The following is a 27,489-nucleotide window of genomic DNA, read 5'->3' as shown; positions in this document are numbered from 1 at the left end:
CTCCCTCTCTCTCTCTCTCTCTAAACTTCGAATGGGGTTTGTCTTTGTCGTCGTCTTTCCTTTGCTTTGGCCAGGTCCATTCGTGTAAATGGGGGAAGTGAAAAATAATCAAGAAGATTTGATCATTTTGAAACGATTGATTACTATATGAGGAGTACTCAGCAATACCACTCTCGATATTGCTTTGAAAAAGATTTGTGACATCGACAGGTTAAAAAAAACTCTTATTCGTAAAATCATCCCTCGATAGGGGCGATTCTTGATGATCAATCTATTTAAGTAATTATAATTTGACTAGACTATATGTCATGGATTATTTGGTCTGGCCATATCAGTCGAGAGGAACAGTGAGGCTTGACCTAGCTTGGCATAGCCTGATTTGTCCTAACGTCGATGCGATTTTTATTTCTCACTCTCATGCTTCTTTTCTATTTTGCTTCCTCATGAGTATTCGAGTTTTTGTCAGCATGAGGAGTGTTTGACGCGTGGCGCCGGGGTGGTGGTTTCCCCGCTAAGGACACCTAAGGGTTTACGCGGTGGCTATTGACCAAGATGATTCCTCCAAAGACCAAAAAAAAAAAAAAAAAAAAACATATAGTCGACCTTATTTCATGGTACGTCCTTCACGCTAAAAGTTTGTGCATTGAAATCAACAGTCAACACCGGAGTTTATTGTAACGTAATTTTAACGCATTTTTTTTGTAATTTATGACACATCTGTCTAACTCGATAGATTAACTTAATCATCCGTCTCGGAGTCTGATATAACGTAATCTGAATATTAAAATCAGTTTCCTTTGGCGCACGGTTTTGTTTAGTGTTAGCAAAGCATATTAAGTTACTGTCATGATATCACAAAAAGGAGCATATCATTCCCCAATGACAGCTGAATTTTGTGAGTTATGGCACCTCCTTTTCCAGCATTATACTGTTGAATTTGCATTTCTTAAGAATTAAGCCAGAAATTAAAAACAACTCAAGGAAAAAAAAGAGCAACAAGAGTAACTTATCAACCTAATGAGTTCCTTGATTTCTTACTCTTTGTGATTTGAATTGCATACGGTCAATGTCGTAGTTGGTTGAGTTGATTTCATTGGCAACTTTTGCCCCTTTCGATGCACTTTGAATTGATAGTTGCTTTCATGCATAAGAGCACCAGATCATGGCTTCCAAAGGGTACAAACCACCAACCCCAAAAAAAAAAAAAAATGATTAATCATTTGCTTCATGGAAGATTGAGAAGAAGAGTCTGTCGAGAATAGAGTAATTCATTTCTAGCCTACAAGCCCCCAATATTTAAGTAATTGAGGATTGGAAAACACTCAGATATCCATGAAGCTCAAATAGATTTTCAAATGCATTCCGAATTAAGAGAAAAACTATTGGAGAATGGCTGCCTAAATATTGCTAGGCACCTACTGAAATAGGTGAGAATATATGCTGAGGAAATTTAACATTGGGTGGGTCAGCAAATTTGCATCTCCCCCTCTAATTCAGAAGAATATTTAGTTCATCTTTCGGCCATATAAAATTAAAGAATATTTCGCAAGTGGGGTGGTTGCAAAGACAAGCACAAAGGCAAGCCATCGGTCAAACTACAGCGGCAGAGCATATGGGGGGATTTCATGTGGGAGAGGGGGGAGGAACCTTTTCCTCATTGGCCTTTTCTTTGATATCGCAAATGTTCTAATTCCTTCTTATCCAGCATAGAATAAAGGCAGAGTGGGAAAATATAAAATGGAGGAAGAAGAAGGGAGAGAGGGTTCATGTGCAAATCCCCATTTGCTTTTTCTTTTTCTTTTTGGCAAGCCCCGTGAGGAAGGTATATGCCTGCCTTTTGACTAATTTCCTGACGTGTATAAACAAAATAAAAGAAAGGACCACAGTGAATGTGCGCCGATCTCCGCTCCGTCCGCATCCGAAAAAATTTAAGATGACACGACTATCTGAACCGTGAGTTTGTTGCTATCTCTGCTCATCCTGCTTGGACATTGCATGTCTATTTTGTTGATGAACATCGACCCAAGATGAGGATAGCTTCACTCTAAATAAAGGGTGCTAATGTGCCTACGGAAATTCATGCTCATGTCTCTCTTCTTGCTCATGTCTCTCAGATGTCATTTCTTAGGACTCTGTTAAACCAGTTCAGTTAAGCTCTTCCCCGACGGACATCCTTGTCCTCTCCCCATTTCGAAACTTCTTCCAGTGCAAGAACATCCGACCCATCCTCTTCCACGATCCGCCGGTCAATATTCCCTCATCCACGATCTGCCGGTCAATATTCCCTCTAAATCGTGCGAAGTCGCCGCAAGGCATGGATGCCAAATTTCTTGCTGCCGACGAGGCGTGATCTCGAGCCTTGACCCCTCCTGAATTGCCCCGCCTTCAGGCTGCGAAGGAGAACGTAGCGGCGATGACCATTGAGATTGCCAAGGCAGTAGCCATGGCCTTCATGGCGGTCTTGTGTGAGGACTATCAGTACGTCAATAGCGGATACTGCGGCCTTAGTCGGTGCAACCTTGGATCTAGGACTTTGAATTGATGAAAATACACTTTTTTCCTCCATCTCCAGCCGGACCAGCCGTCAGACTCATTAGGTCCGCTGCATCGGGCAACTCTTAACTCATCCGCTGCTGGCCAATAATTTTGGCTCGTTCACATTTGAAAGATCTAGAAGCCTGCCTTGTTCAAGTTTGATTCACAATTGATGAATAAAACGTAGTTACAAATTGAGTCTTGGCCCCCCACCCTCTTTTGAAAGTAGGCGCATACTCATCACCATCTCTCTCATTCTACTAGCGAAAAGTGGATGGAAATTTCAACCGCTTAAGTTGATAGGTGGAAAAATGCTATATTAATATAAACAAGTATATAAATCCCCTAATCAAGTAACGTGAAATATTTCAACAATTACCATTGGTAACCGCTCGGCTAAGGGCAAGAAGGGCTCCATGGAAGGGACCAGAGGAGAGGTGCACACTGAGTGCCGAGCGAGGAGAGAGATGGGAAAGCTCACGAGAGAAAAGAAAGGGATGACAGGGCCCACAATTTTGTTTCTTTTTTAAACTTTTCAATTATGTTAAACTTTTTAATTATGTTAATTTAATCCTGAACTTTTAGTAGATTTACCAATGTAATCATTTAAATCAATTTTAACCAAAAATCATTGACGTAAAATTATTAGATAAAATCTTTAAAGTAGTGTAAGATGTGAGTAGCCAACAAAAAAGTAGGGTGATTACCACCAGTTATATTACGCGGCACCACTGTTTTTAACATAAGCAATTTTTGAACTTTTTTGAAATTTCAATTGTTTTTCTTTTCTTCTTTTTTTCCCAACTTAGGCCAACGTAATAAAACATTTAGAAAAAAATAAAACTAAAAATTTGCTTGTTGGCCAAGCTGTGTAGAATAACCACGTTAGCACTTTTGGATCAATTTCGGTTAAAAGGATTATATTGATAAATTGTCAAAAGATTTAGTATTAAATTAATACAATCGAAAAGCTTAAGATTAAGATTGAATTGATCGTCATATAATATATTTAGAATTTTTTCAATAATCTTCCCTAATTTCGCGAGGCGTGCAATGAAGTCACTTCGGGAGTGAATTTTAGGACGGTCCTAAAGAAACCAGGAATAACGGACCTTGGAAAGCAGGATTAGAATATGCCAAGCCTTCATTAGGGGAATTGCTTCCCACCCCCGGCAATGTCTTTTGGAGAATCTTGCAGAGGGGACAGCCAGGGCGGCCAAGTTGGGGGCAAGATCTTGGCTGGATTTGGTCCACGTGGACCGGGTCTGGATCCGAATCGATTATTGTCATTGACCTTAGAACTCCTTGTAAATTCATCAAAATCTAACCACTTTCTTTCACCGTTCTGTCCCTTTCGCACCACCTCGAATGTTCCGGGAAGCAGAGGTGGACTCAAAAGTCAATCCTAGAAAATGCCCCCCAACGATTTGTCTTCTTGCTCCTTTGTGGACCTGATTTCTCAATCTTCAGATGAAAATTAAGTAGTGACTTTATTTTCTCTTAGTTACTGTTAACTTGATATATTGTGACAAATTTATCATAATTTAAAAGCCTAAAGTAGAATACTTGTCATAAATTCACTTTCATTAATTTTTGTTAAATTTTACTGTTAACTTGCTAAATTGAATGACACATAAGAAATCATGGATATATAAATTTAGGGTTTTACCATCGATTTATTACGAGTATATCAATTTATGATTTTTCGTTGTTAGCAAAAACTAACGAAAAGTAAATTTTATCACAAATATATCGATTTAGAATTTTTGATGATAAAAAAATTAGTTTAAAGTAAATTTATTATGGGTGTATTAACCTAGAATTTTTTATTATTTAAAAAAAATTTAAGATAGATTTATCATAAATATATTTATTTAGAGTTTTTCGTCATATTAACCCTCTTCTCTACCTTCGTTGATGCATAGTTGTGACTTCCACACAAAACCTGACAAATAGCTGTGACTCCGAGAATAGAATCTTCTCCTTGCTTAAGAATGTTTGCAGCCACAGCAACCAGTTCATATCTTCCATTTAAACAGCAACAGCAAGTAGCGACCTTCTTTCTTTATGCCGTGCCGAAATATAACAGGATATTAGGGCAAATGTTCGTGTAGGAAACCATCCAGCGTGAAGAAACTATTTCCATCGACGGACTCATAGCCGCTGGTCTTCGAATTAAGCTCTTTAGATCAGCCTACATCTCTCTTTACCTCTCTTTACCTTACAGACATAAAGATGTCGGACATTGTCAGAAGAAACAGTACAACGTTCCAACAAATAAGATTTTATAAGATTATCCTGTCACAGCATTGAAACGGGACCTTATATTGCACAAGATTTTACAAGATTATCCTGTCATAGCAATGAACATGACCTTATTATTGCGTACAGCATTTATATTGCAGAGATAAGATACTCTATTACATCTCCCAGATATGAGAGCCAATGTTATGATTGATATCTACACAGAAAACTCCTCCATTTTCCCACAATAGCGTGACTCTTCACCATGAGATTATGCTCGATTAGTTCCTGCAGTTGCTGTAGCAATGTCTTAGTTACAACTAAAAGCCTGAATTAAGAACTGAGAAGCAGACAAAGCATCTAGTGCGTAGGACTTCCAACCTCATCACGGGGAACTTAGAGAATGGGGAAGAACTTTGTACGGGTTAAGTATGTGATTGGGGTCCAGCAAGTTCTTGACGGAAGCCATCAATTGCACCTATACAGGCAGAGTATTATTCACCAACTTGCACAACTAGAAAAAAGAATAATCCACCCTCGACTAGAGGTGGTCATAGGGAAATTTTTGCCAGGGCCTGACCAAAGATGTGCGGGCCAGGCTTTATCATGTACGATCTTTGCCCGAGCCCACCCATTTACCTCTCGGGCGTGGTGGCCGGGTGGGGTTGATCACTTTTACCCTCGAGACATCTAAAGAGCATGCTTTCTCATGAATTTTTAGATTGCCCAATGGGCTAGAAGATCTTTCAGCTATAGAAATGAGTGAAATAACGTCTATATTGCTACCAATAGAAGTGTCTATCTAATATAGATAATGGATCAAGCTATAAGAATGTCATGAACTACTAGGAAAAATGGTGTGTATACATTATGGGAATGACTCCAGACAACCTAAACTTAGGGGGATAAGGGCTGTTCAACACAGTTAGGGGCACGAGTCAATGTCCAATGCCTTTTAGTCATCCTTACTATGTCAGTTTTCTGTTATTGTGGTCTAGTCACTAGTTATGGCCTTGATGTGGTTATGTCCAGCTAGTGCACTACACACATCTCACTTGCATGAGAGAGGGAACTTTCACAAATATGCTGGATTTACTTTGGACCATTTCTAGACAGCTTACATTTTTGGGGCAGAAAATGGCTGTTAAACATGAGCAATAAATCAGAAAACCATTTTTAGGCAGACCTTAAACTATGTAAAACGCAATGCCTCCAAGCAACTAAGTTTCAAGGTAAGTTATAAACATCCCAAGCTCCCAGCTCGGGGCCATTTTCTATCAGTAGTCTTTGCCACATCCACTTTGTGTTAGATAGAGCTCTAGTGCCATATACAAGTATTGCCCACACCATGTTTCTTTCACGAAAGGCCACACCTAGACACAGTACAGTTGTTATCATCTGCCATATAAGTTAAGCTCTGGAGGAACCATAGATTCTCAACTAGATCTCCCCGTTTCTTAAATGGTAGACCATGTCCAACAAAGGATGACCGTTGTTCCTCTTTGCCCTATATGCTGCAAAGAAGCTTCTGAGTACCTGATATTAACCATCTAAACTAGCTGCTTTTATTCACCCTAATATATCAATGTCAAACTTTACTCCCTATGAGAAGTGCATCTCACCCCAAATACCTTTCCCGGTCATTGTTTTCCAACAAGTTTTGCTTTACGATCATCGAAATATCAACAACTATGGAATGCTACAAATACTTAAGTCTGCAATTCCAGGTTATAAACCCAAGTACCGCTGCAAGAAGCTCAACTTACAGCTGCAGGTGACTTGCTGTAGAAAATCTTATCAGCTTTCATCAGTCCCAAGCCGTGCTCCGCACTAATACTTCCACCATGCTTAGAGGTCCATTCATAGACAAAAGGTTCAATCTGTGCTAATACCTGCAATGCACCCCCTTCTTATGAGATTGTATTCAAATGCATAGAAGCTTTCTAAAGAAAGACCAAGGAGATTACGGCATCATCATATTGAGGACATGAAATATTGAGATGCAGGTTTCCATCTCCAAGGTGCCCAAATCCCACGACCCTGGCCAAGTGTCCTACAAATTTGAAAACCAATAGAAAGTTTATTATTGGCTAATTATTCATGCTCCGGTGTCCTTGGAAGATTATGACAAGTGACAAAATGCTGGTTACATTCATGGAAGAAGCAACTCCTGTCTATCACACTGTAAATATCAATCTCAAAACTGATGGCTACAAACATCCTAGAACGATACAAGTAGCTTGATTTCACTCTTTAAAGTTCACCTTCAGGTTTATAGTCCATGACCTCCTAAACATGCAAACAAGGAATTCCAGCAACATGTTGTGATGTATGACAGAGGTGAAGTGAGACGTTGGACCAGCTTAGGATTCTTAAGGATTCTAAAATGGAGTATCTTTTAGCCAACAGAACACCTGCTAAGACATAAAACCTGTGGTTCACATTACGTAACAAAATCACTCTTTTCATCCCACATTAAGATTATAGACCTGGAAAAAGAATATCATGGCATTCAAGTATTGAATGTGTAACAGCAATAAGTTCTCTCACCAAGTTTATTTCGCAGTTCCTCCACAATATCATAAATCTTTTCAACAGGTATTGATAAATCATATTTGTAGACAGCCCCTGCTTTCATCAATGCTTCTGCTATACCCTGCGATGCACCAATATGGCTATTGCTACTCCCAATGTATGTAAGCAGGAATTTGACAATAATAAGAAATCACAGAGAACTGGAAACCTCACGAATATTCCAAACTGATGATGCCTGCTGGATGTCCTGTGCAACAACACCATCTGAAATCAAGCCTTCTTCCATGGAATGAGCAAGGAAAACTTCAAGCTTTTCTCTGAAATTATCCAAATTGAATATTATGTATAAAGGTGATAAAAGGACCATAACCTTTTCTTTCGCTGCAGCAGAACCAAACTATGCATGGCACTATCAAGTTACCACCAAATTGCAAACACAAAATACCCAGCACACATATGCTATTGCAATCTCATATGCTTAGTTGACAAGAAAAGGTCAGTAATGCAGAAAGCCAAATTGCAAAATGTGTGGGGTTGCCTCTTGACAGTGAGCTTCCATTCTAATTGCAAGTCCAAGAATTGCATAAAGTAGGTCAGGCACTATATTCTAGACGAGTTTTTAATCTCAAAGGTTAAACTTGAGCAGCAGAATAACAAAGTGATGAACTTTCATCCTAAGTTTGAGAAATCTGATTGCCCACAACTTTAAAATCCAGGAATGAATATCTATACTCTGCTTTGATAAGATCAGCAAGGATTCAATTTGTCTTTAGCTTGGAATCCCCATTGAAATTAGATTCACTTTTTCCTCATTGAAGATCTTCATATTGGAGCCTTCACAGCTCTCCAGTTAATTCAGACTAACAATGAAGAATATTCAAAGGTAATCTTGCATCCTGGCCAGTTAATATAAATAATAATAAAATTGGGCAGTGACCAAGGAGAGGAGTGTAATTTTCCAGTAGATGCAGGTTATAGTGCATCACAGCTTCATGTGGACTTAAATGGAACACCTCAATTTGAGCAGTAGAAGAAGAGATTTACCTGTCTGAACGTTCATCGCTCCCTGTCGTCTCTATCAGAACATAAAACTTGTGCAGTGCAGGAGGTAATGGATTTCGGACTCCTTCTAAATGGTTTAGTGCCTGCCACGAATAGTGAAATAACTTGGCTTAAGGATGTACTTTTACTTTTACTTTCAAGATTTGCTTCACAGTAATAAATAGACTGTCAAGCAAAAAGGTGTTAGTTTAGACGTAGTCCATCTATAACAGTCAAGCCATGTGTTTCATAGTCATAAAACAGCACGCCAAGAAAGACAAAAAAAAGAGGAAGTTAAAGAAGCACACAATCTATAACGGGAAACGAAGAGATGGTCATAAATGTAGCATCTTCTAGACCAAGCAATGGAACAAACTACTGAAAATTGCTAGAGTGACATGCAGTCAACTGTAATGGAAAATGGATGTGAAAATTATTTTTTATGGAAAGTGGAAGTAAGAACAGAAAACTGTAAGACATAAATGGTATATAGATGGCAGCTCTAGCAGCCACATTCGATCCTGTTGCAACTTACAACTCTATTCCAAGGTAGGCGATATATCCAAATTCAAAGGATAAGATAGTTATGTACCTATGTACAAAATGCCTGATGTAATACTTGAAAGTTAAATGTGCAGAAAGCTTACAAGATCCATTGCCTGTTCATCCAAAAACTCAAAAGCAGAGAGAACTTCTCCCAGTTTCCTCCTCGCTTCCAACAAAAGTTTCTGATGCACATGATAAAAAATGATACTGACTTGTGCTCAATTAAAAGAGGCCTTAAGACCATGGGACAGAGTATGCCCGGATTATAAGGTTATGGTCTAGATCAAAATGTTGTCATTCTGGAAAATGTGTCAATCTGGAGAAGAAACTAATTTTACCTGGCAGCTTAAATAGTCTGTACATGCAAGAAAAGCTACATTAACTGATGATAACTTTGGAGGAGTCAGAATTGACACCTTTGTAACAATTCCCAGGGACCCCTCACTGCCTACAACATCAAATAGAATCATTGTTCAGTGGAATACTATGCTATTAATCATATGGGTTGTACCATAAATTTGTCAATAGAAATGGTCCGTCATATTGATTATACCTATAAACAAATGCTTCAGATCATACCCAGTGTTGTCTTTGCGTAAAGTACCGAGCATGTCGAGCACATCTCCATTAGCTAAAACTGCTTCAAGACCTGCAACACAGACCTAAACTATGAACTCCAGCATAAAAGCAAAAGAAGTCCTAAACTTTTTGGCAGTCAGTCGGTTAAGTCTTAAATGTTCTATTGTAGGCAATTGAGTCCTAAACCTTTGAAGGATGTGTAGTGGTTTGTTTTTCTTCACAAATCAATCATTATATCAACCATAATCAAGGAAAAAAAAACACATGGGCTTTATGAATAATTGAGCAAAGAATTTGAATTTATGAATCAATGGAAAATTAAAACCAGAATGTCATACAAATCAAGGAATAAAGAAAGTTGGGTTCTCCTCCCTATTATAGTAAAAAAGGTAAAGTAGTCTTTAGGACCTTTAGGGTTTATTTTTTATGTATATATTGAACATTATTGAATAATACAAAATACTTTTTCCTCTCACACTACCTAGTTACATAATATTTAAATTTTCTTTCAACTGATTCCATAATTGAGCTTGCTACTCTATGATTCAGAAAACTCGTGTTTTATTCCTTGATTATAGTCCAAAATTATGCTTAACTGCAAATAAAGCTGATAGCTGAAAGGGTCCTTTCTCTGGTGACCAAATTATACCAATGATGAGAGCAAGCCTTGATTGCACCTCTTTCAAAAGGTTTGGGACTTGATTAACCAAAATAGAAAGATTAGGACACAATCAACGAAGAGTGAAAACATTTATCCAGTTGCACTATCCTAAAACTTCACAGAAACTTGATTTGGAACGTAAATGGATGCAGATTAAATTTTGCAATCCATGTAAATTTAAACCTTTGAGAAAGTAACTACACATCCAGCGCCATCGTCATAGTTATGCAAAAGGGAGAGATGATAATCAGAAGAAGAAGAGACTAAGTATTCTCTCTCCCAAAAAAGAAACTATACATTTTGAAGATCTACTTACCGAGCACATTAGCATGAAGTGAGCCATATCGGATAAGGCGCAGCCCACCAGCATTAGTTGAAACATTTCCTCCAATTTGGCAGCTTCCCTTTGAACCTAAGTCCAGTGGCATAATAAATCTGAATGGAAGCATGATGTACTTAAAGACAGAGTTGGTGAAGGTCTGCCATTTTCATAACTTTTATCTCTTTTTTGCTTCCAATAAATAAATCATATGCGCAAATTCCTAATTTACAACCAGGAGCAGGATGATCAGGAAATCAATTTCCACTAAGACAAATTTAAGGATATGAAGATACATTTAGCATGTATTTGGTTTGGGGAAAATAGCAGAGTTCACGATCTGCACATACACAGCCTGCTGTTCCCTTCCAGGAAAATTATGTCTATGCAACTATTTATGATCTGTCCTTTGTTTCTGTTATTGGCATCATGCACAAAACCTCTCATTCCCCAAGATGCACAATCCTCAGTGAGCTCTGCAGAAATAAAGTTATCCTAATAGCACTTACCCATTGTTGTCTAGAAAATTCACCAAGCTTTCCAGTATGCACCCTGCTTCAGAAACTAGTATACCGCTAACCTATAAAACACTAATATAAGTTTTCTAATAATTTGAAGCAAATATCTTCTCAACATCTTATCAATGACTTCAGCATGTCAAACTGCTGAATAACAGAGCTCGCAGAGCTATCAAAACCCAAAGCAGGAGATGAAGTATCCAGTGAAAAAAAAGTGCGCCTAATAGGATAATTTTAGGGGAAAAACCTTCTTGAAATAAGAAGGTTGATGCTAAAAAGATTCAATAATGAAGTCTCACAAGCATGTAGAGAGAATTCAGATCCTACAGAAAAAAATATGTGTTATTTGGAGGAGAACCAGCATAAAATGACAATCCATTGTGCTGTATAACGTACCTCATCAAAAGATATGACTTTATTCATGGAACCTAAGTTCACAATCACCTGTGGAATAAATAACCAAAAGCCATTCAGATTGCAGGCAATCAAGCTATATCAGGCATACTCTTATAAAGATTATGCTGAATAAATTTAGTGTTGAAGACACTTATGATTTCTAATCAAGGTTGTCCACTTTTAGTGCTCAAACTTCACTTTGAGACATTTGCCATTTTCAAAACTCCATAAATAATGCAGTTGTAGGACAATCGCCCAATTTTTTGCCAAACACACATGATAACGGCATGGTCAATAGTGGTTCACCTTCAGGATCAACAACAATAGGCAACACAAACCATTTTTCTGCCAAATCTCTGAGAAAATCAGAATCTAAGTTGGATTCCACTAGCTGAATTTCTCTCTCACAGCTTTCCCAAATTCAAACACTCCTCCCATTCACGATCACTTTAGAAAGATTTGGCTACTATACACTTTAGTTTGGTAAACAACTGTCGATTGCATGATTTTGATTTTCTTTTTGTCACAGAACTCTAACGATTGCCCTATATCCAACAACTTATAAAAATTTAAGGATCATGGATACTATCAAGTAAAATTCAACCACTAAAAAGAACCCTCAAAAGTCGGTTCGTAAGTGTATTTAACCACCAAATTTTTATGTAGCACACTCTTGAAGGCCATCTGGCTATATGGTGTTTTCCATCTGCCAGTCATCATGTCAAAACATGTCAACATGGAAGCACAACTAGAAGTTCCTAGCAATTTCTAAAACAGATTTTCTTTGGTGAGTTGTGACATTATAAAAATAGAAAATAACCATTTATCTGTACTCTAAAATCATATTCTTACCATCTTCATTTGTGCATTTTTAGGTTCATTTACACTTATATACAGTTTATACCAAATATTCAAAGGATATGATGTGAAAATATTCAGCTTTATTACTGCAATTCACCAAACATTGTCTACTCTCTAGGACCACAGAAAAACATTAATATCCTCTCAAGTCTCAATAGTCAATGTCTTCAGCTATAAACAGATATTCAGAATGGAGATACTTGTAAAGCAATGAGAAAAAGAAACCATTAAGATTATCACATGCTTTTCGCAGTATGAAAGGAAAGAAATATGAGGCGGCTTGATGTGTAAAAATTTCAAGTTTTGTAAATTACAAATCTCGTTCTTAATGCTATTCTCTAGGTACAGGAAGGACATTTTAATATACAAAACTGATGTTAGGTAAAAGAAGAAAATAGGTGAGAATGATGTGATGGTGTCAAATAACTTCAGCATGCGCCCTCTCTTCCTAGTGCCATCTGCCATTTTGACTAACTGGTTTTTCTTGCTTGTTAAGTCTGTTCATAACAGAACAGGCATTCATAATTAGATGGTAGTAAATTAAAATATTATAAAGAGACCAAAAGGAGACTGGTCAGTGCGTACGCACACGCATGCATGCAATGAATTTCATTAAATTAAAAAAAAAAAAAGAGGAGTATCATATCAATAACAGGTGTACCTCATCAAAAACAGGCACGCTTCCTCCAACAAGACCAGTGTTCCCACCCTGAGGAACAACAGCCAAGCATCTGGAGTTACAATATTTGAGAACTTGAGAGACCTGGGACGAAAAATTTTCACAAGCATTCAATGAATCAACTATATGACAGCATGAACAAAGCAGAAGACTGAATAAGAGAGGTATTTAAGGCAGAATGGACATCGAACATGTGAGCAACATGCGTGTTCAAATGTACAGCAAATCTATTAAGAACTTAAGATTATTATAGTGTGCCTAAAAGTGTGCGGATCAACAAGTGGGACACGCGGACGTGCATGCACAAACACCCAGAGAGAGAGAGCTGTCTTATACTTGATACTTGAGAGTCATATGAACCAATGTAACCAAGCACAAGATAATATGCAACTTCCAAAATTTTTAGAGGGAGAGAGAGAGAGAGCAACTGTCTCATACTTGAGGCTTGAGAGTCATATGAACCAATGTAACCAAGCACGAGGTACTATGCGACTCACAAAATCTTTTGAAGAAAAAGATATCTACTATTGCATTGACATTTCGGAGGTCGAATGCAGAATGTTTCATCATCGAGAGAAAACCAAATATATCAAGAAGAAGAAAGAAATGGACCTCTTCAGTGCTCCGAGGCAGAAGCAGAAGCTTACTCGAACCTTTGTACTTCCGCATCCAATCCATATTTGCAGCCAGGAGAGCATCTTCATCCTGGATAACATTTTTCTCCCCCAACAAGTCCCTAAAATACCTTATGTCATCCGAATTTATCGTGGCGAACTCAGGGTTCCTCTGAATCTTTGTGGCCACGGAACCAAAGCATTGACTTTGGATAAAGCTTACTCCCAAAGCACATTCTTTCCCATGTAAATGCACGGAAAGAGGCTGCTTGTGTCCGAAATAAAATTGAGTTCCCCGGCAAGATCCGCCGGAGCGATGCAGTGAGCCTGTATTCAGGACAGTGTCATCAGGATGTGTTTATTAGAACCGATGTCCATTAACCGTAATCAACAATCGAATCACGAGCGAGTTCAGGCATCGACAGAGTTATTTAGTATTCTTATGTAAGAACAACTCGAGACTTCGGTGCATACACAGTAACTCATCTACTGTTTTATCTTGCTTCTAATATGCCACTCGGATTGCTCTCGAATTAGCTCGTCCAACCTCCATTCCGTGGAAAAAACAAAACAATCGACCCCATGTCATCTACCGCGACGCGCAATCCGTAATACCCGATCGCATTCCATCATGCGATCGAGCATCGGACAGGAAACACTCGAACACTCAGAAACCAAGTAATTTCAGTCAACGAGTCGCCGGCTGATCGGCGGCGCACCTCATTCCTCACGACGCGGACGATAAATAGGAGCACAAAACAACATCATCATGCTCCACCAGAGAATCTACCGAAACAACGTCCAGAACGACGGAATCGAAGCGAGCAACAGCACGACGATGCTCCGGTCGCATAATTCCCATTCGAGATGAACAACGGAAAAACGCAAGCCGAGTTTATGAGGCGCTCGCTGGGAGCGACCGTACCGTGACGAGCCGGATTGCCGCGACCGGGACGCGAGGAGAGCTTGAGGATGCGGCGAGCCGAAGCTCTCCACCCGTGCATCTTCATCGTCTTCCTTCCTCCCCACCCAACCTGGAGGACTACTTTCTCGTCGGGACTTTGCAGAGCGCGAGCTCTCAGTGGCGTCCACGACGAGTGAGATTCCTACTGCCGTCCGGGAAGAGACGAAACGAGGGGATGAAATGACCGCAACGCCCCCCTTCTATTTGGATTTTTACCCGAAACTGGACAAAAGAAATCATTTTCAGCAGGCCGTCAGGTTGCAGCAGCAGGAATTAGCGGCGGCAGATGATGATGATGGGCCCCACGCATGCAACGGCCGGCAAATCCTTTTCAGTCCATGTGCAGCCAATGTCCACCCGTGGAGCGTGGTGCCCGTGCAGCACTGAGCTAGAGTGACGATTCTTTGTTGAGCATTCGCGAGGGAGCCTTTTAGTCTATTGATCATTTGTGATGACGATGCCTTTTAGAAATATATTTTGAGTATCATTCTGAATATACGTTGGATTCCAAGTATTATATTGAATATCCATATGATTGCAATATCCAATATCTCTTATATCGTAATATCATTATTCTGATTTATTGTAATATTATGTTACTATAAATTTTATCATTCTGCAATATCCAATGTCTCTTATATCCAGCCAGCAAAATTGCGCTACCGAATAACGCCACACTCGCCCACACACGCCACCTGAAGACTCTGCACGAGAGATCTACACACCCACGAGCGTCTCAAGTGATCAAAGCCGGCTGTGTATTGCTAATGTCATCATCGTGTCATCCTAACATCAACCGCCAATTCATGTGCCACATAACCTGTCATGTCATTGCCACGTCACTTGCCACGCCATCTACCGTGTCACTCGCCACGTCATCTATTGACCACCATTGATCTGCGCTAACCACCGTTGACCGACGTTGACCAGATCAGTTCACCTACCAACCTAATTAGTTCTTCACATTTTTCGATTGGTTCTTGAGGTATTTAGACGTCCTAAATCTATTTTTTGCCTTATTTTATGCATATCAACTTTGGAAGCGCCGACTTTCTTTGAACTATACTATTTTATTGCATATTATGGAAAAATTGGAAGTTTCAATACCCATACAGGCCATTTCAAATGGTTCCAATTATTTATTATTAGCTCAAGAAATATCCAATTTTTTTTAGAGGATGCCAACTCTGGCGCTATGTCACCGGTGATATTCATGAACCTACTCAAACTATTGGTACAGCTAAAGACAAGTTTAATGAACGCTTAGAGGATTGGGATAGCAAAAACTATTAGATCCTTACATGGTTTCGCAACACTTCAATTCCCTCTGTTAGACCTTACTTTGATAATCTGAATACGACCGAGGAAGCATGGGACTAACTTGCTAGTCAATATTCTGACTTTGGATATTGCCCATTAGTATTAGCTATTAGGGAATCTACATTGCATGCATCAAGAGGCAAATCGGTCTATTAATGATTTTTTATCATCAATGCATGCTATCTAGGATCACTAACATTACTTGAACCACAATGGGACGCGGACTCTAATGCTCGCAAGTTTGCTGAATATTGCGATTGCATAAGGGTTATGCAATTTTTTATGGTACTTAATGATGTATTTGAACCTATGCGAGCTTCACTTCTATATTGAGATCCACTACGTCATCTTGAGCCAGTTGTCTCAGAGTTGTTGACTAAAGAGACTAGACTTGCTACCTTGACAATGCAACACTTTATATCCTCACAAGACCCGTTAAACGGGTGGGTCGGGTCGGGTTTGGGTCGGGTCATAAATGGTCCGACCCAAATCGACCCATTTAACCCGTTATGACCCATTTATTACAATGCAAAAATTTTGACCCATACCCATTACCCGATCCATACCCGACCCATTTAACGAAACCTAAAAAAGTTTATATATATATTTTTAAAATGATATTGCTAAAATGGTTTTATACAACATAAATTTAATAGATAATTTTTATAATTTTTAAAATAATTATTTTAAAAAAAATCAATTTTAATTATTTTTTGTTTTTTAAAAATTAATTTTTATTTTTTATTTTTTAAAAATAATTTTTAAATAATTTTTATTTTTATTTTTAAGAATATAATATAATATAATATTTCTTTTTTCTTTTTCTTTTTCTTCTTCTTCTTCGGTCGCCCGCCGGCCACGACAACCGCACCAACAGCCGGCCCACAGCGAGCCTCGAGCTCGCCCGGCTCACCGACGCCGGCGAGCTCAAGGCTCGCCCGGATCAGCGAGCTCGAGCTCTCCCGATGCCGGCGAGCTCGAGTCTCGCCCGACGCCGGCGAGCTCGAGTCTCGCCCGACGCCGCGAGCTCGAGTCTCGCCGGATCGGCGAGCTCGAGCTCGCCCGACGCAGAGCTCGAGTCTCGCCGGATCAGCGAGCTCGAGCTCGCCCGACGCCGGCGAGCTCGAGTCTTGCTAGATCGGCGAGGCTCCAAATCCGGCGAGCTCGAGGCTCGCCAACGTCGGCGTGCTCGAGCTCGCCCTCGCCGGATCTGCGAGGCTCGAGCCTCACCGGACGTCGGCGAGGCCTCCGCCTCGCCGGATCTCAGCGAGCTCGAGGCTCGCCGGCGTCGGCGAGCTCGAGCTCACCCCTCGCCCGACGCCGCGGCGGGTTCGAGTCTCGCCGGATCGGCGAGGCTCGAGCCTCCGCCTCACGAGATCCGGTGAGCTCGAGCTTGCCCGACGCCGCTCGCCGCGGCGAGCTCGAGGCTCCCCCGGTCGCCCGACCATCGCCCCGTCTTGCCGGCGGCACGGAGGAAGAAGAAAGAAAAAAAAAGGAAAGAAAAAATAAAAAATAAAATAAAATAAAAATAATTATAATTATAATTTCGGTTTTTATAAAAAAAAATTGTAAAGTCAAAGAGAGGAGAGAGATGGTGGGGTTTTGAGTGAAAATAAGTAGGTTTATTTTTAATGGGTTGATAAATGGGTCAACTTTTTAACCCATTTAAAACCCATATATCTTAGTCTTAACTCATTAAAACTCATTATGGATGCTTTATGAAAGAAAGCTTGACCCATTAATGACCCATTTAACCATAAATGGGTCTTTAAATGGGTTGTGCAACCCATTTAACACCTCTAATCCTCACCTATAGACACGGTACTTGCAACTCCTAGTTCTTCCTCCATACGCAAACAATATTGCAATAATTGTCATCGATATGGTCATCTTGCATTTAATTGTTATCGATGGCAGTCCAAGCAACCTACAAGGACAAAACAACCAATCCCCATACAGAGGTCCATCTCAACCTGCACGTCAATCCACTGCTGCTATCATGGAGGGTTCCGCCAAAGACTCATCCGTTACTCTATCAGATTTCATTCTATTCTTTGAGAATCTAGTAATTCTCGCTCCATTGTCCCTAGCACTTCCACTCCATCGGTCACTCAAGGTACTCCCGATTCATAGTTCTTTGATTCTGTCTGTTGCCACATCATCTACCACGTCATCTTTTGACAAGAGTTGACCATTGACCACTCTTAACCATCGTTGGCCTCATTGATTGGCATTGACTAGACCGGTTTGCCTGCCAATCTAACCGATATACCACTAATCTTCTTTCTCGAGCAAGACTCATTGATAACAAGATTGCTATAGCTCCCATTGAGAGTAATGTCAAAATTAACAATAAAGATGGGACTCCTCTTCCGAATCCTACTCTATATCGATAGCTAGTTGGCAATCTTATATACCTCACTATGACGATAGCCTATGTCGTTGACATTGTTAGTTCATGACTATATTACAAACCACTCATTCTACTATAGTTCTTCGCATTCTTCTCTATGGTAAAGGCACCTTATTTCATAGTCTTCACTTCTCTACTTAATCTACCTTGGAGTTGAAGGCTTACCCTAATGTTAATTGGGTTGAAGACCCTCTTGATCGTCACTCCACCACTAGCTATTGCTTCTTTCTAGGTAGAGGTGGCAAATGACCAATTTGCACCCACATTTTTCACAAATGGGTCGAATGTGAGTTATGAAGTTGTAATGGGCCATAACCCACATTTGACCCATTTTAAGTTCAGTTTTATATGGGTCGAAAATGGGTCATACATTCTGACCCATTTTCAACCCATTTTTAAAACCTAAAAAACATGAACTTCACCTTCTTCAACCCTTCGACAGCCCTCCGCCGCTCGCCTCCAAGCCGCCTCTGCCACTCGCTGCCATAGCTCACCTCTGAGTCCCCTTTGCCGCCCACCTCTGAGGCTCGCCTCCGCCGCTCCCTCGAAGGTCGCCGACAACTAAGCCTCGCCAACAACTAGCGAGGCTCAAGCTCGCCCGGTGTTGAGCGAGCCTCGGCCTTGTCAAATCAGCGAGATCAAGCCTCGCTCGAGCCGACGAGCTCAAGTCTCGCCGGATTCGATGAGGCTTAGCCTCGCCAACAATTGGCGAGCTCGAGCTCACCATGGCTGCTCGCCGGTCGGCCGTCGTCGTGGCCGGCGGCAAGAAGAAGAAAAAAATAATAATATTAAATTAAAAATGATATTTTAAAAATAAAAATTATAAAAATTATTTAAAAATTAAAAATTCGATTTTTAAAAAAACATTTTTAAATGAATTATAAAAATTTCTATTAAATTTGTATTACATAAAATATTTTAACAATAAGTAGGTTTTAGCAATACGGGTCGGGTTTGGTATGGGTCGGGTATGGGTTATTAGATTTACACTACAAGAATATGGGTCAAAACGGGTGAAATGAGTCCAATATGGGTTGACCCATTTTCGACCCGACCCATACCCAACTCGACCCACCCGTTTGCCACCCTTATTTCTAGGTAACTCACTAATCTTATGGCTTAGTAAGAAACAAATTGTTGTTGCTCGATCTAGTACAAAAGCACGATATCATGTTTTTGCTTATACAATAGCATAATTATTATGGTTACGATGGTTATTAGAGGAAATGGGTGTCCATCATAACGGTGGGACAATACTTTATTGTGACAATCGGAGTGATATCCAAATAGAACATAATGATGTTTTCATGAATGCACCAAGAATATCGAGATAGATTGTCATTTTGTACATTCTTACGTGCATCAAGGCACCGTTCATCTTGTCTCCACTTCATCAGTTAATGTAATTGCCAATGTATTTTTGAAGGCACATCCACCAAGATGTTTTCACAATCTCTTCTCCAAACTCCAGTTGACTTCCTCCATGTCACTTTGAGTTTGAGGGGATGTTAGAAATATATTTTGATATCTATATGAGTCCGCTTCCAAATATTATTCTGAGTATCTATTTGATTGCAATATCCATTAGATTCTGAGTATCTCTCATATCATAATCTTGTTATTCTGATTTATTGTAATATTATGTTACTATAGATAGTCATTCTGTGAAGTTTATAAATAGGCTCATGTATGGTTCAATACAATATACTGAAAATTCCACAACTTTATTATTTTCACTTTACACTTATCAATGCCAACAATTGGAAATAATGTCTCTAGACCGCAATTCTTCAAGCCTGCTGGATTACTTTTACCGTCGTACATTTCTCATGCTCAAAGACAATTTGTATGCAAGTGGGAAATGTTCAAAATGGAACACTTTGTGAATGGTTACCATTAGGAAATCGCAAACGTGTACCTACTAATCCTTCCACGAGATACCGCGTTATTTGATAGAGACGGGTTTGTCACTTGAAGCATTGACCGAAGGATTTCAAATTTCACATCACAAGTTTAGGGCATCATCCTTCGAGCTTGGCACTTGGATGTCTATGGGGAATTTGCAAGGGAGCCTACTCATCTCTCTTGTTGATATCATTATCCCCCTTCCTGGGTTTATTACTCCAACGTGCCTTTAAAGTGCAATTAGTAAGTGGTGCTTAGCTTGGAGTTTTAAAGTTTTTGTTACCTTCACATTTGGATTCATTTTCTGATACTGAAGTGTGCTATTTTCAATAGTCGTTCCGTTGCTACATCGGTTAATTTAGTCTGGCAAGACATCCAGCATATCTTGAGATCAGCAAAACTTGAAGAAGAAAAATGCACTGAGCCAGTGCTCTACTTTACTTGAATCCATCTTATCTAGATCACAATTTCACTGCCAAGAGAAAAAATTGGCATTTAGTTTACACTAGCGCATTTACATCCACTCCTTAAAAGTTTGTTTCACAGCACGGAAACAACATGATGGATCAGTAAAACAATTGTTTCATTGCATTTCATGCTTCAGAGACAAACACTAGATTGCAAGCATACTGAGCAATATTGCCAATTAATCTAGAACTAGCTTCACATTTAAGTAAAATTGAAGTGAAATATAAGAAGACAAGCATGAACCAGATATAATCACAAATCGAATTTACTTAATAAGAGTTGTACATGATATAAAAGCCCCATCTTAAAGTCATTAAAGCACAATACAAGTTGTTCTGCTCTCTCCCCCTTCCACAAGTAGTCATAATCATTCTTCACACTGAATGAAGGCATCATATACCTACGGTATAATAATTTTATTTCTTGTCGATTATTAAGATGAAAATGCAAGTGCAAATACAAGTACGACTACGAAATGTTTCTATTAAAAAATTAATACTCTCCAAGAAATAAGTCTAGACAATTCGAATAATATTTGTAAATATTGTATTTTGATATTACATAAATCTCCAAAGCATATTTGACTACATTCATTATCCTAAAACAACTATTCAATAGCATTTGGAAAGTTTGTAAGCATCATATCACTTTTGGGTTGTTAAAAGGCCAATCTTTTGTTCCTGGGCTTGGAAGAAAATTATTGATCTTAGAAGGGAATTCCATAAGTTTTTTAATTGGCGAGTGGGCGATGGTCGCTCGGTGTCCCTTTGATTTGATCCTTGGCACCCTCGAGGATCCCTAAACAGTTTCTTCACAGATGCTGACATCTATCATTCGACTTTATCCGGGCAGGCTACAGTTGCATATCTTTTTTCCTTGCAAGGCCAAGCCACCAAGGCCACCCTGGATTCGTGGATGCATACTCTCCCCGTACTCATGCAACACCCAGATCGATTTTTGTTGGCTGGAACACTACTCAGGGTCCTTCTCAGTTGCTTCTGCTTGGGAAGCCATTTGTCCAAAGAAAAGCTCGGTCCCGTGGTCCTCCTTTGTATGGAACAAAACTATCTCCCCTAGTCTAGCTCATCACCAGAAACCGGTTACCTACTCAGGTTCTCTTACTTTCCTATGGTAGGATTGCTGGTGGTGTTTGTGCTTTTTGTAATTTAAGGCCAGATTCTATTGATCATCTGTTTTTTGGCTACTGTGTTACTACTGATCTTACTATGTTTTGGGCTGCAAGATGCAACCTCTCTTGGCAAAATAGGTCGTGGATGGAAAATTTACAATGGGCCATCAAATTGCTCCCCAGCAATGAATTCGCACATTGTATTGCCCAATTTGCCTTTGGGGCCCTTTGTCATTTAATTTGGAAGACGAGGAACAACATCCTATTCAAGAGCCAAGTTATGTTTATGCCTGCCCTGCAAAAGCATCTCGTCAAAGTTGTGAAGAACAAGGCTATTGGGTGCGTTTGGATTTGGCTTTGCAATGGATCTTTGGGCTTCCAAGGATCTTTAGGCTAAGTATTGGGTGTTTGGGAACAACTTTGAAATTCCCATTAGGCCAAAGTTGGCCTTCTCAAGGCTGAAAGCCCAAGGCCATGAGGGTGCCTTGGGCTTTCAACTTTCTCGGCATACAAGAGGTGTTCATTTTTTATTTTTTTCCAAAATTATCCTCACTTACTCTTGATTTTTTTGGTTTTGCCCTTGTTATAAGACTGTTCATCTTCTTCTCTATTGAGGTTGGCCGACGTGTTACTCGAAGCTGTGATCGGCCGCCGACAGCTTAGCATGGTCGCGGTGGCCCAGGCGACCATCGCCGGGGAGTGGCGCAACCGCCACCCTATCTGGGTCGTGGCGAGGTTTGGAATGTCAACCTTGCCGCAACCCAATCTAGGGCAGCAGGGTCGCGAGAGGACCTTGCCGCCTTGCCGGTGGTCTTCAGGGGTCACTTAACCCTAGGCAACCCTCCCCAATTGTCTGTGAGGTTACCTGAGTGAGATGTCGGCCGCCGGCGACAGATTTCGATCGCTAGCAGCTGTCTGCCCTTATTGGTCAATTTTTTTTATTTTTCTTTTGATAATTTTTTTTATTGCAAAAGTCCTTTGTAAATATAATCTCTCTAAATACTAGTTTGCTCAAATGTACTTCACAATGGACTTTTAGATTGTAATTTAACAAACACAATTTGCATTTTGAAAAGTCCTTTCAACCTAAAGGCTTTTGCATTTTCCCAATGGCTTTTCGCAAAAATCCAACCAAAGGCACCCATTATATGTTCAGCAATGTGGCTGACATGCCAAGGAACAGGAAGATTCAAAGAAGTTGGGAACTCGATCCCTCTATTTTCTCTTCAAGGTGTCGGATCTTTCTTAGCAAATCTTGTTTGAAAGTTGCCGCCATTTTGGTTTCCCCCCTTCCCCTTTTACTTTCAGCACCCTTCCACTCTTCATGACTTGTTTGTCACCAAGAGTGCAAGTTTTGTTGGTGCCGAGATCACTTTGCTGTAAAGTTCTTTTTGGTTAAAAGTCAATACTAATCTTACCTTACCAAAAAAAATAATAATTAGGATTCATCCTAGCGTTGAGCATTCATGCTGACGTCTATTATAAAAACAAACTAATATTTAAAATGACAAATGGAATGTTAAGCATGGAAAATCATGTTGAGTTTTACGGGTACAATTGCTCTAAAATTGAAGTCATAATAAAATGTTGATTGTAGATACAAAGAATGACATACTTTCCATCGTGGAGAGGACACAAAAGAGCAACACAATGGAGTATATCATAAAACTAACCCGCACTGCTATTTAACAAAGACGCATTGTTCATCTTATAGTGGCAAGTCCTGTCAATGCTGATAGGTAGATTAAAAGCTGCACGAAGACACGGTACTTCTGCATACACCATTGTTAATGAAATTGCTGGCCATTCGTGCCTTAACTAAGGATGGAAGTAATAACTCTAAAATTAACCGAGTCTCATTTGTAGCTAACCATGCCAAAACCCTTAACGTGGAGATTTTCCTGGTAGTAAGTTTTAAATGTCTAGAATGATAAACTTTGACGGACTTCTATAGAACTTCTATAGGCAAAAACGAGCGTGGCTTTAATCATCAACCAATAACTCGCCCACCAACAAATTATTCGTGCACTAGGAATAGAAACTGCAACAATCAACTTGGATCTTATTCGATTGAAGCCTTCATTCTTAAGCTGCTAAGTTCTAATAGCAAACACAACATCTACCCTTGAGCACAAGTGTAAGAGGAACTACCTGACTTAGAATCAGTACCTAGCAAAGGCAGTATGATTCGTCGGGCGGCAACGTAAAGGGAGAGATAGAGCGAGTCGAGAGAGACGAAGATAACACGGCATCTTTCAGCGTGGTTTCATCGAATGGCAAAGACATCAGACGCGGTGGCGTGCTTCATTGGGTGGCGAAGGTGAGAATAGAGAGGGGGAAAAACCTTGAATCGCAATAAAACAAAAAGTATGCAATGTTTAGAAGGCGGAGCCGGAGAGGGTGAGACAAAGTGAGTCGAAGAGAGACGAAGAGAACACATGATGTCGTTTGGTGTGATTTCCGTGAACGGCAGAGGCAATAGACGAGGCAGATGTGGAAGCGGCGACAGCGGCAGCTTGGTTCGTCGGACGGCGAGCTCCGTCATGAGTCGGAGAAAGAGCAACACGAAGCGAGGGGGAGAGCAAAAAGGAGAGAGAGTTGAGAGAGAAAGTCGCTCTTTGCTGAGCAACACATGTTGCCCAATGAATGAGTTGGAATTTTCACATGCCAGCATCCCGGCAGTACTTAATTTTTTCTCCGGAGATCCTCCTATGGTCCAAGAAGAGCCAAATGGCAGGATGAAATGACCGCAACGCCCTTTTTATTTTTATTTTTGCCTGAAATAGGAGAAAAGAAAATTTCATTTTTAGGTACTCATTCTCAATTTCTTGATTTTGATAATCTAGAGAAAGAAATAACGAAAACAGAAATTTGATTATTTGGAATTTGATACCAATTTCAAGAGAGCTAATGTTACGTTAGTTTGGCAAATATAAAATGACACAAATAATCTTTGAACTTTGACTTACCATATAATATGATGTCTAAACTCTTAATTTGTTTAATGTGATTTTTGAACTTTTTGTACATGTCAATTTAATCACTAAATTCTGACCTTCAATTAATGAAAAGATTAATTCAAAGATTATATTGTACTCAATACCCAAAAAAAATCAGAGAACATATTAAACAAATTAAATATTTATGAACCACATTAAACATCCGTAAATTAAAAATTCATGAATCACATTATATATTAAACTAAAATTCAAAAATAATTTGTGTCATTATCCTTTTGACAAAGAGAATATTGTTCGTCAATTGACTTTATTACCCCTACAATAGCTCACCGCAGGCATCAAATCTCTCTAACTGCAACTGCACTGTCGTCTTCCCTGACGTCGCTCTCCTCCATCAAAATCCCCCACCCGCCGTTGCCGGTTCACGCTCCGGCATCGACACGTGTGTCGCGCTATTCGCCTCTGGGCCGCTGCTTGTCTCTGCGACCGCCCGGGGCTTCTTTTTTCTCTCGGTTTCTCTGACAAACTGTCTTGGCCTTCCTTCTCCAGCAGCAGCAAGAGCTTCAAGATCCCGAGCCCGAAGGACTTCATGGTCGCGCACTCCGCAGGGCCTCTCGCCGCCTCCGGAATCCAGCCCCAGTGAGTTCCACTGGACCGACTTTTTGCTTGCCCCCAGATGCTCATTCGTAGATACGGATGCAGTTTACAGTGTCTGACTGGAGTGTATAGCTAGACTGTTCGTGTTTCCGATTGCCGGTGTTCTAGGCAAATGCTCCCAGCTGCGTAAAACCCTGGTCGTGTGTCTCCAAGGGTCTGATTTTTTTATGTGTTAAGGGATGTTCGGATGGTACAATGTTGTGAAGTGCAGCAGTTATGTTGGCATTAGTTCATTCGCGATCGACACGTGTCGCTAGCGAGCCCACGTTTAAGAACAGTTTCAAGTCCCTCTCTCTCCTTGGTTTCTCTTTCTTTTCTGATTCTTTCATCCTTTGCTTTTTGCCTTATGGGACCATGGACGATGCTCGATTGCAGTGGCCAGCCATGGATGAACCGCTCACAAGTATGCCACCGCTCATCTATGGCCGTCACCGACATCGTTCGGGCATTCTATTGATCCTCAGATACCCATCTTTTCCATCCAGCCATGGACGAATGGCTCATGAGCAACGTTGATGCTCATCACATGTTGTCGGCCACCCCCGCAACTGTTGTCCCGCATCTGTCGTCGGAACCTTGCCAGATCCAAACGTCCATCACCTCCCAAAACCTCGCCAAATCTAGCGAGAGTGACCCTAGCCTTGGCCACGAGGGTTGAACCCTCTCCGAATTGGACAAAAGCAATCCTTACCAGCCACGGGCAAGGGCCAAGACCTCCTCACCTGCTTTGACTTGTGCCAGCCGCTAGCCATAGGCCTAAGGGAAAGGAAAAAAAAATAAGAGAAAAAAAAAGGAGAAAGGAAAGAAAGAGAATAGATTTGAAGCTTTTCTTAAAAGTAGGTCCACATGTGACACATGTCGCTTGCAAAATGGATTAGTGCATTACTAAGGTCGCTACGCCAACTATACCTAATATTTTCTCAATATGAATCGGTGACCTAATTTGAGACTTATGGCAACTCTTTTTCCAGCATTATACAGTTAAGTTTGCATTTCTTAAGAATTAAGGCAGAAATTGAAGGCAATTCAAGGAAAGAAAGAAACAACCAGAGTAACCTATCCACATGATCAGCTCCTTGATTTCCTCCTCTGTGAATTGAACTGCAGATGGGCCGATGTCGCAGTTGGTCGAGTTGATTTCATTGGCAGCTTTTCCCCACTTTTTGGACGCACTTTGAATTGGTAGTTGCTTTCATGCATAGAAGCACCTAACCAAGTAACCATAGCTCCCAGAGGGTACAAAAACCAAATAAAAAATAAAAATGGATTATTCATTTGCTCCGCAGAAGAATAAGAAGAAGAGTCCATGATAGTGCTACGGCTTATCCATTTTCAGTCCACGAGCCCCCTGAGATTTGAGTAATTGAGGTTCGAAGAACACTCATTTATCCCCGAGCTCAGAGAGATTTCCAAATGCATTCCAAATCGAGAGAAAAGACAATCAAGAGTCGCCGCCTAAATATTGCTAGAGACCTACTAAATAGGTAGGAACATATGCTAAGGAAATTTAACATTGGGTGAGTCAGCAAACTTGCATCTCTCCCTCTAATTCGGAAGAATATTTAGACTCTTTTCATTTTGCCAAAAATATAATGTGTCTGGAAAATGTTTTTCAGAAAGCCATCTTTTAGGAAAATGATAAAATTCTCTAGTATTCGCCTAAAACTTGAAAATAAATGAAAAATGATTTCCACCGTTTAATATCTTATTCGATTTTCCTTCATGCACTCATTTTAATCCTTTTTATTTATATTAATATTTTGTGTTTTTTTATTTTTTAAAAGTTCAAATTTAAAATTTTGTTATTTTTATTTTATTTATTTCTTTCTTTTTCTTTTTCTTTTTTTGGTTATTTTTTATTCCTTTTTTCCTAGCTTTGCCATAGGGCGTGGGCTCAGGCCTCGCTACCCTCTAGCGATGCTTGTTATAGGGGGCCCAAGCCTCACTGCCTTCTAGCATTGCCCGAGCATCGAGGCTCGAGCCTCACAACCCTTTACCTACACTCAAGAAGGCCCGAGCCTCACCACCTTCTAGTGACGCTTGAGCGTTGTTGATCCGGCAAGCTTGAGCTTGCCAATGGTCGATCACCAGCCTTCATCATGGCGGGCAACTAACGAAGAAGAAGAAAAAGGAAAAATAATAAAT

At 40.1% G+C, this 27,489-nt stretch overlaps 1 protein-coding gene across 3 annotated transcripts in view; it reads right to left on the bottom strand.

Moving 5' to 3' along the window:
* Positions 1-4,803: 4,803 nt before the first annotated feature.
* Positions 4,804-27,489, bottom strand: part of LOC104419693 (D-2-hydroxyglutarate dehydrogenase, mitochondrial) — a 46,134-nt gene continuing 23,448 nt past the window's right edge. The window contains exons 1-16 of one of the 3 annotated variants that reach the window (XM_010031432.3): positions 14,454-14,714; positions 13,527-13,855; positions 12,897-12,998; positions 11,375-11,422; positions 10,970-11,040; positions 10,458-10,576; positions 9,455-9,550; positions 9,240-9,349; positions 9,003-9,083; positions 8,359-8,459; positions 7,523-7,631; positions 7,330-7,435; positions 6,747-6,832; positions 6,546-6,671; positions 5,161-5,257; positions 4,804-5,076 (exon numbers count right to left, since the gene is read on the bottom strand). In XM_010031432.3, the coding sequence (XP_010029734.2) occupies positions 5,165-5,257; positions 6,546-6,671; positions 6,747-6,832; positions 7,330-7,435; positions 7,523-7,631; positions 8,359-8,459; positions 9,003-9,083; positions 9,240-9,349; positions 9,455-9,550; positions 10,458-10,576; positions 10,970-11,040; positions 11,375-11,422; positions 12,897-12,998; positions 13,527-13,855; positions 14,454-14,538 (1,662 nt within the window). In that variant the 5' untranslated portion in view covers positions 14,539-14,714 and the 3' untranslated portion in view covers positions 4,804-5,076; positions 5,161-5,164. Of the gene's footprint in view, positions 5,077-5,160; positions 5,258-6,545; positions 6,672-6,746; positions 6,833-7,329; positions 7,436-7,522; positions 7,632-8,358; positions 8,460-9,002; positions 9,084-9,239; positions 9,350-9,454; positions 9,551-10,457; positions 10,577-10,969; positions 11,041-11,374; positions 11,423-12,896; positions 12,999-13,526; positions 13,856-14,453; positions 14,715-27,489 lie in introns of those variants that run through there. The other 2 variants (XM_039301999.1, XM_039301998.1) reach the window with 2 other exon arrangements.

Source organism: Eucalyptus grandis, chromosome 9 (assembly GCF_016545825.1).
Source record: "Eucalyptus grandis isolate ANBG69807.140 chromosome 9, ASM1654582v1, whole genome shotgun sequence".
Classification (NCBI taxonomy): domain Eukaryota; kingdom Viridiplantae; phylum Streptophyta; class Magnoliopsida; order Myrtales; family Myrtaceae; genus Eucalyptus; species Eucalyptus grandis.
Note: the sequence above shows the minus strand (reverse complement) of the source record. Positions and strands in the feature narration are given on the sequence as shown.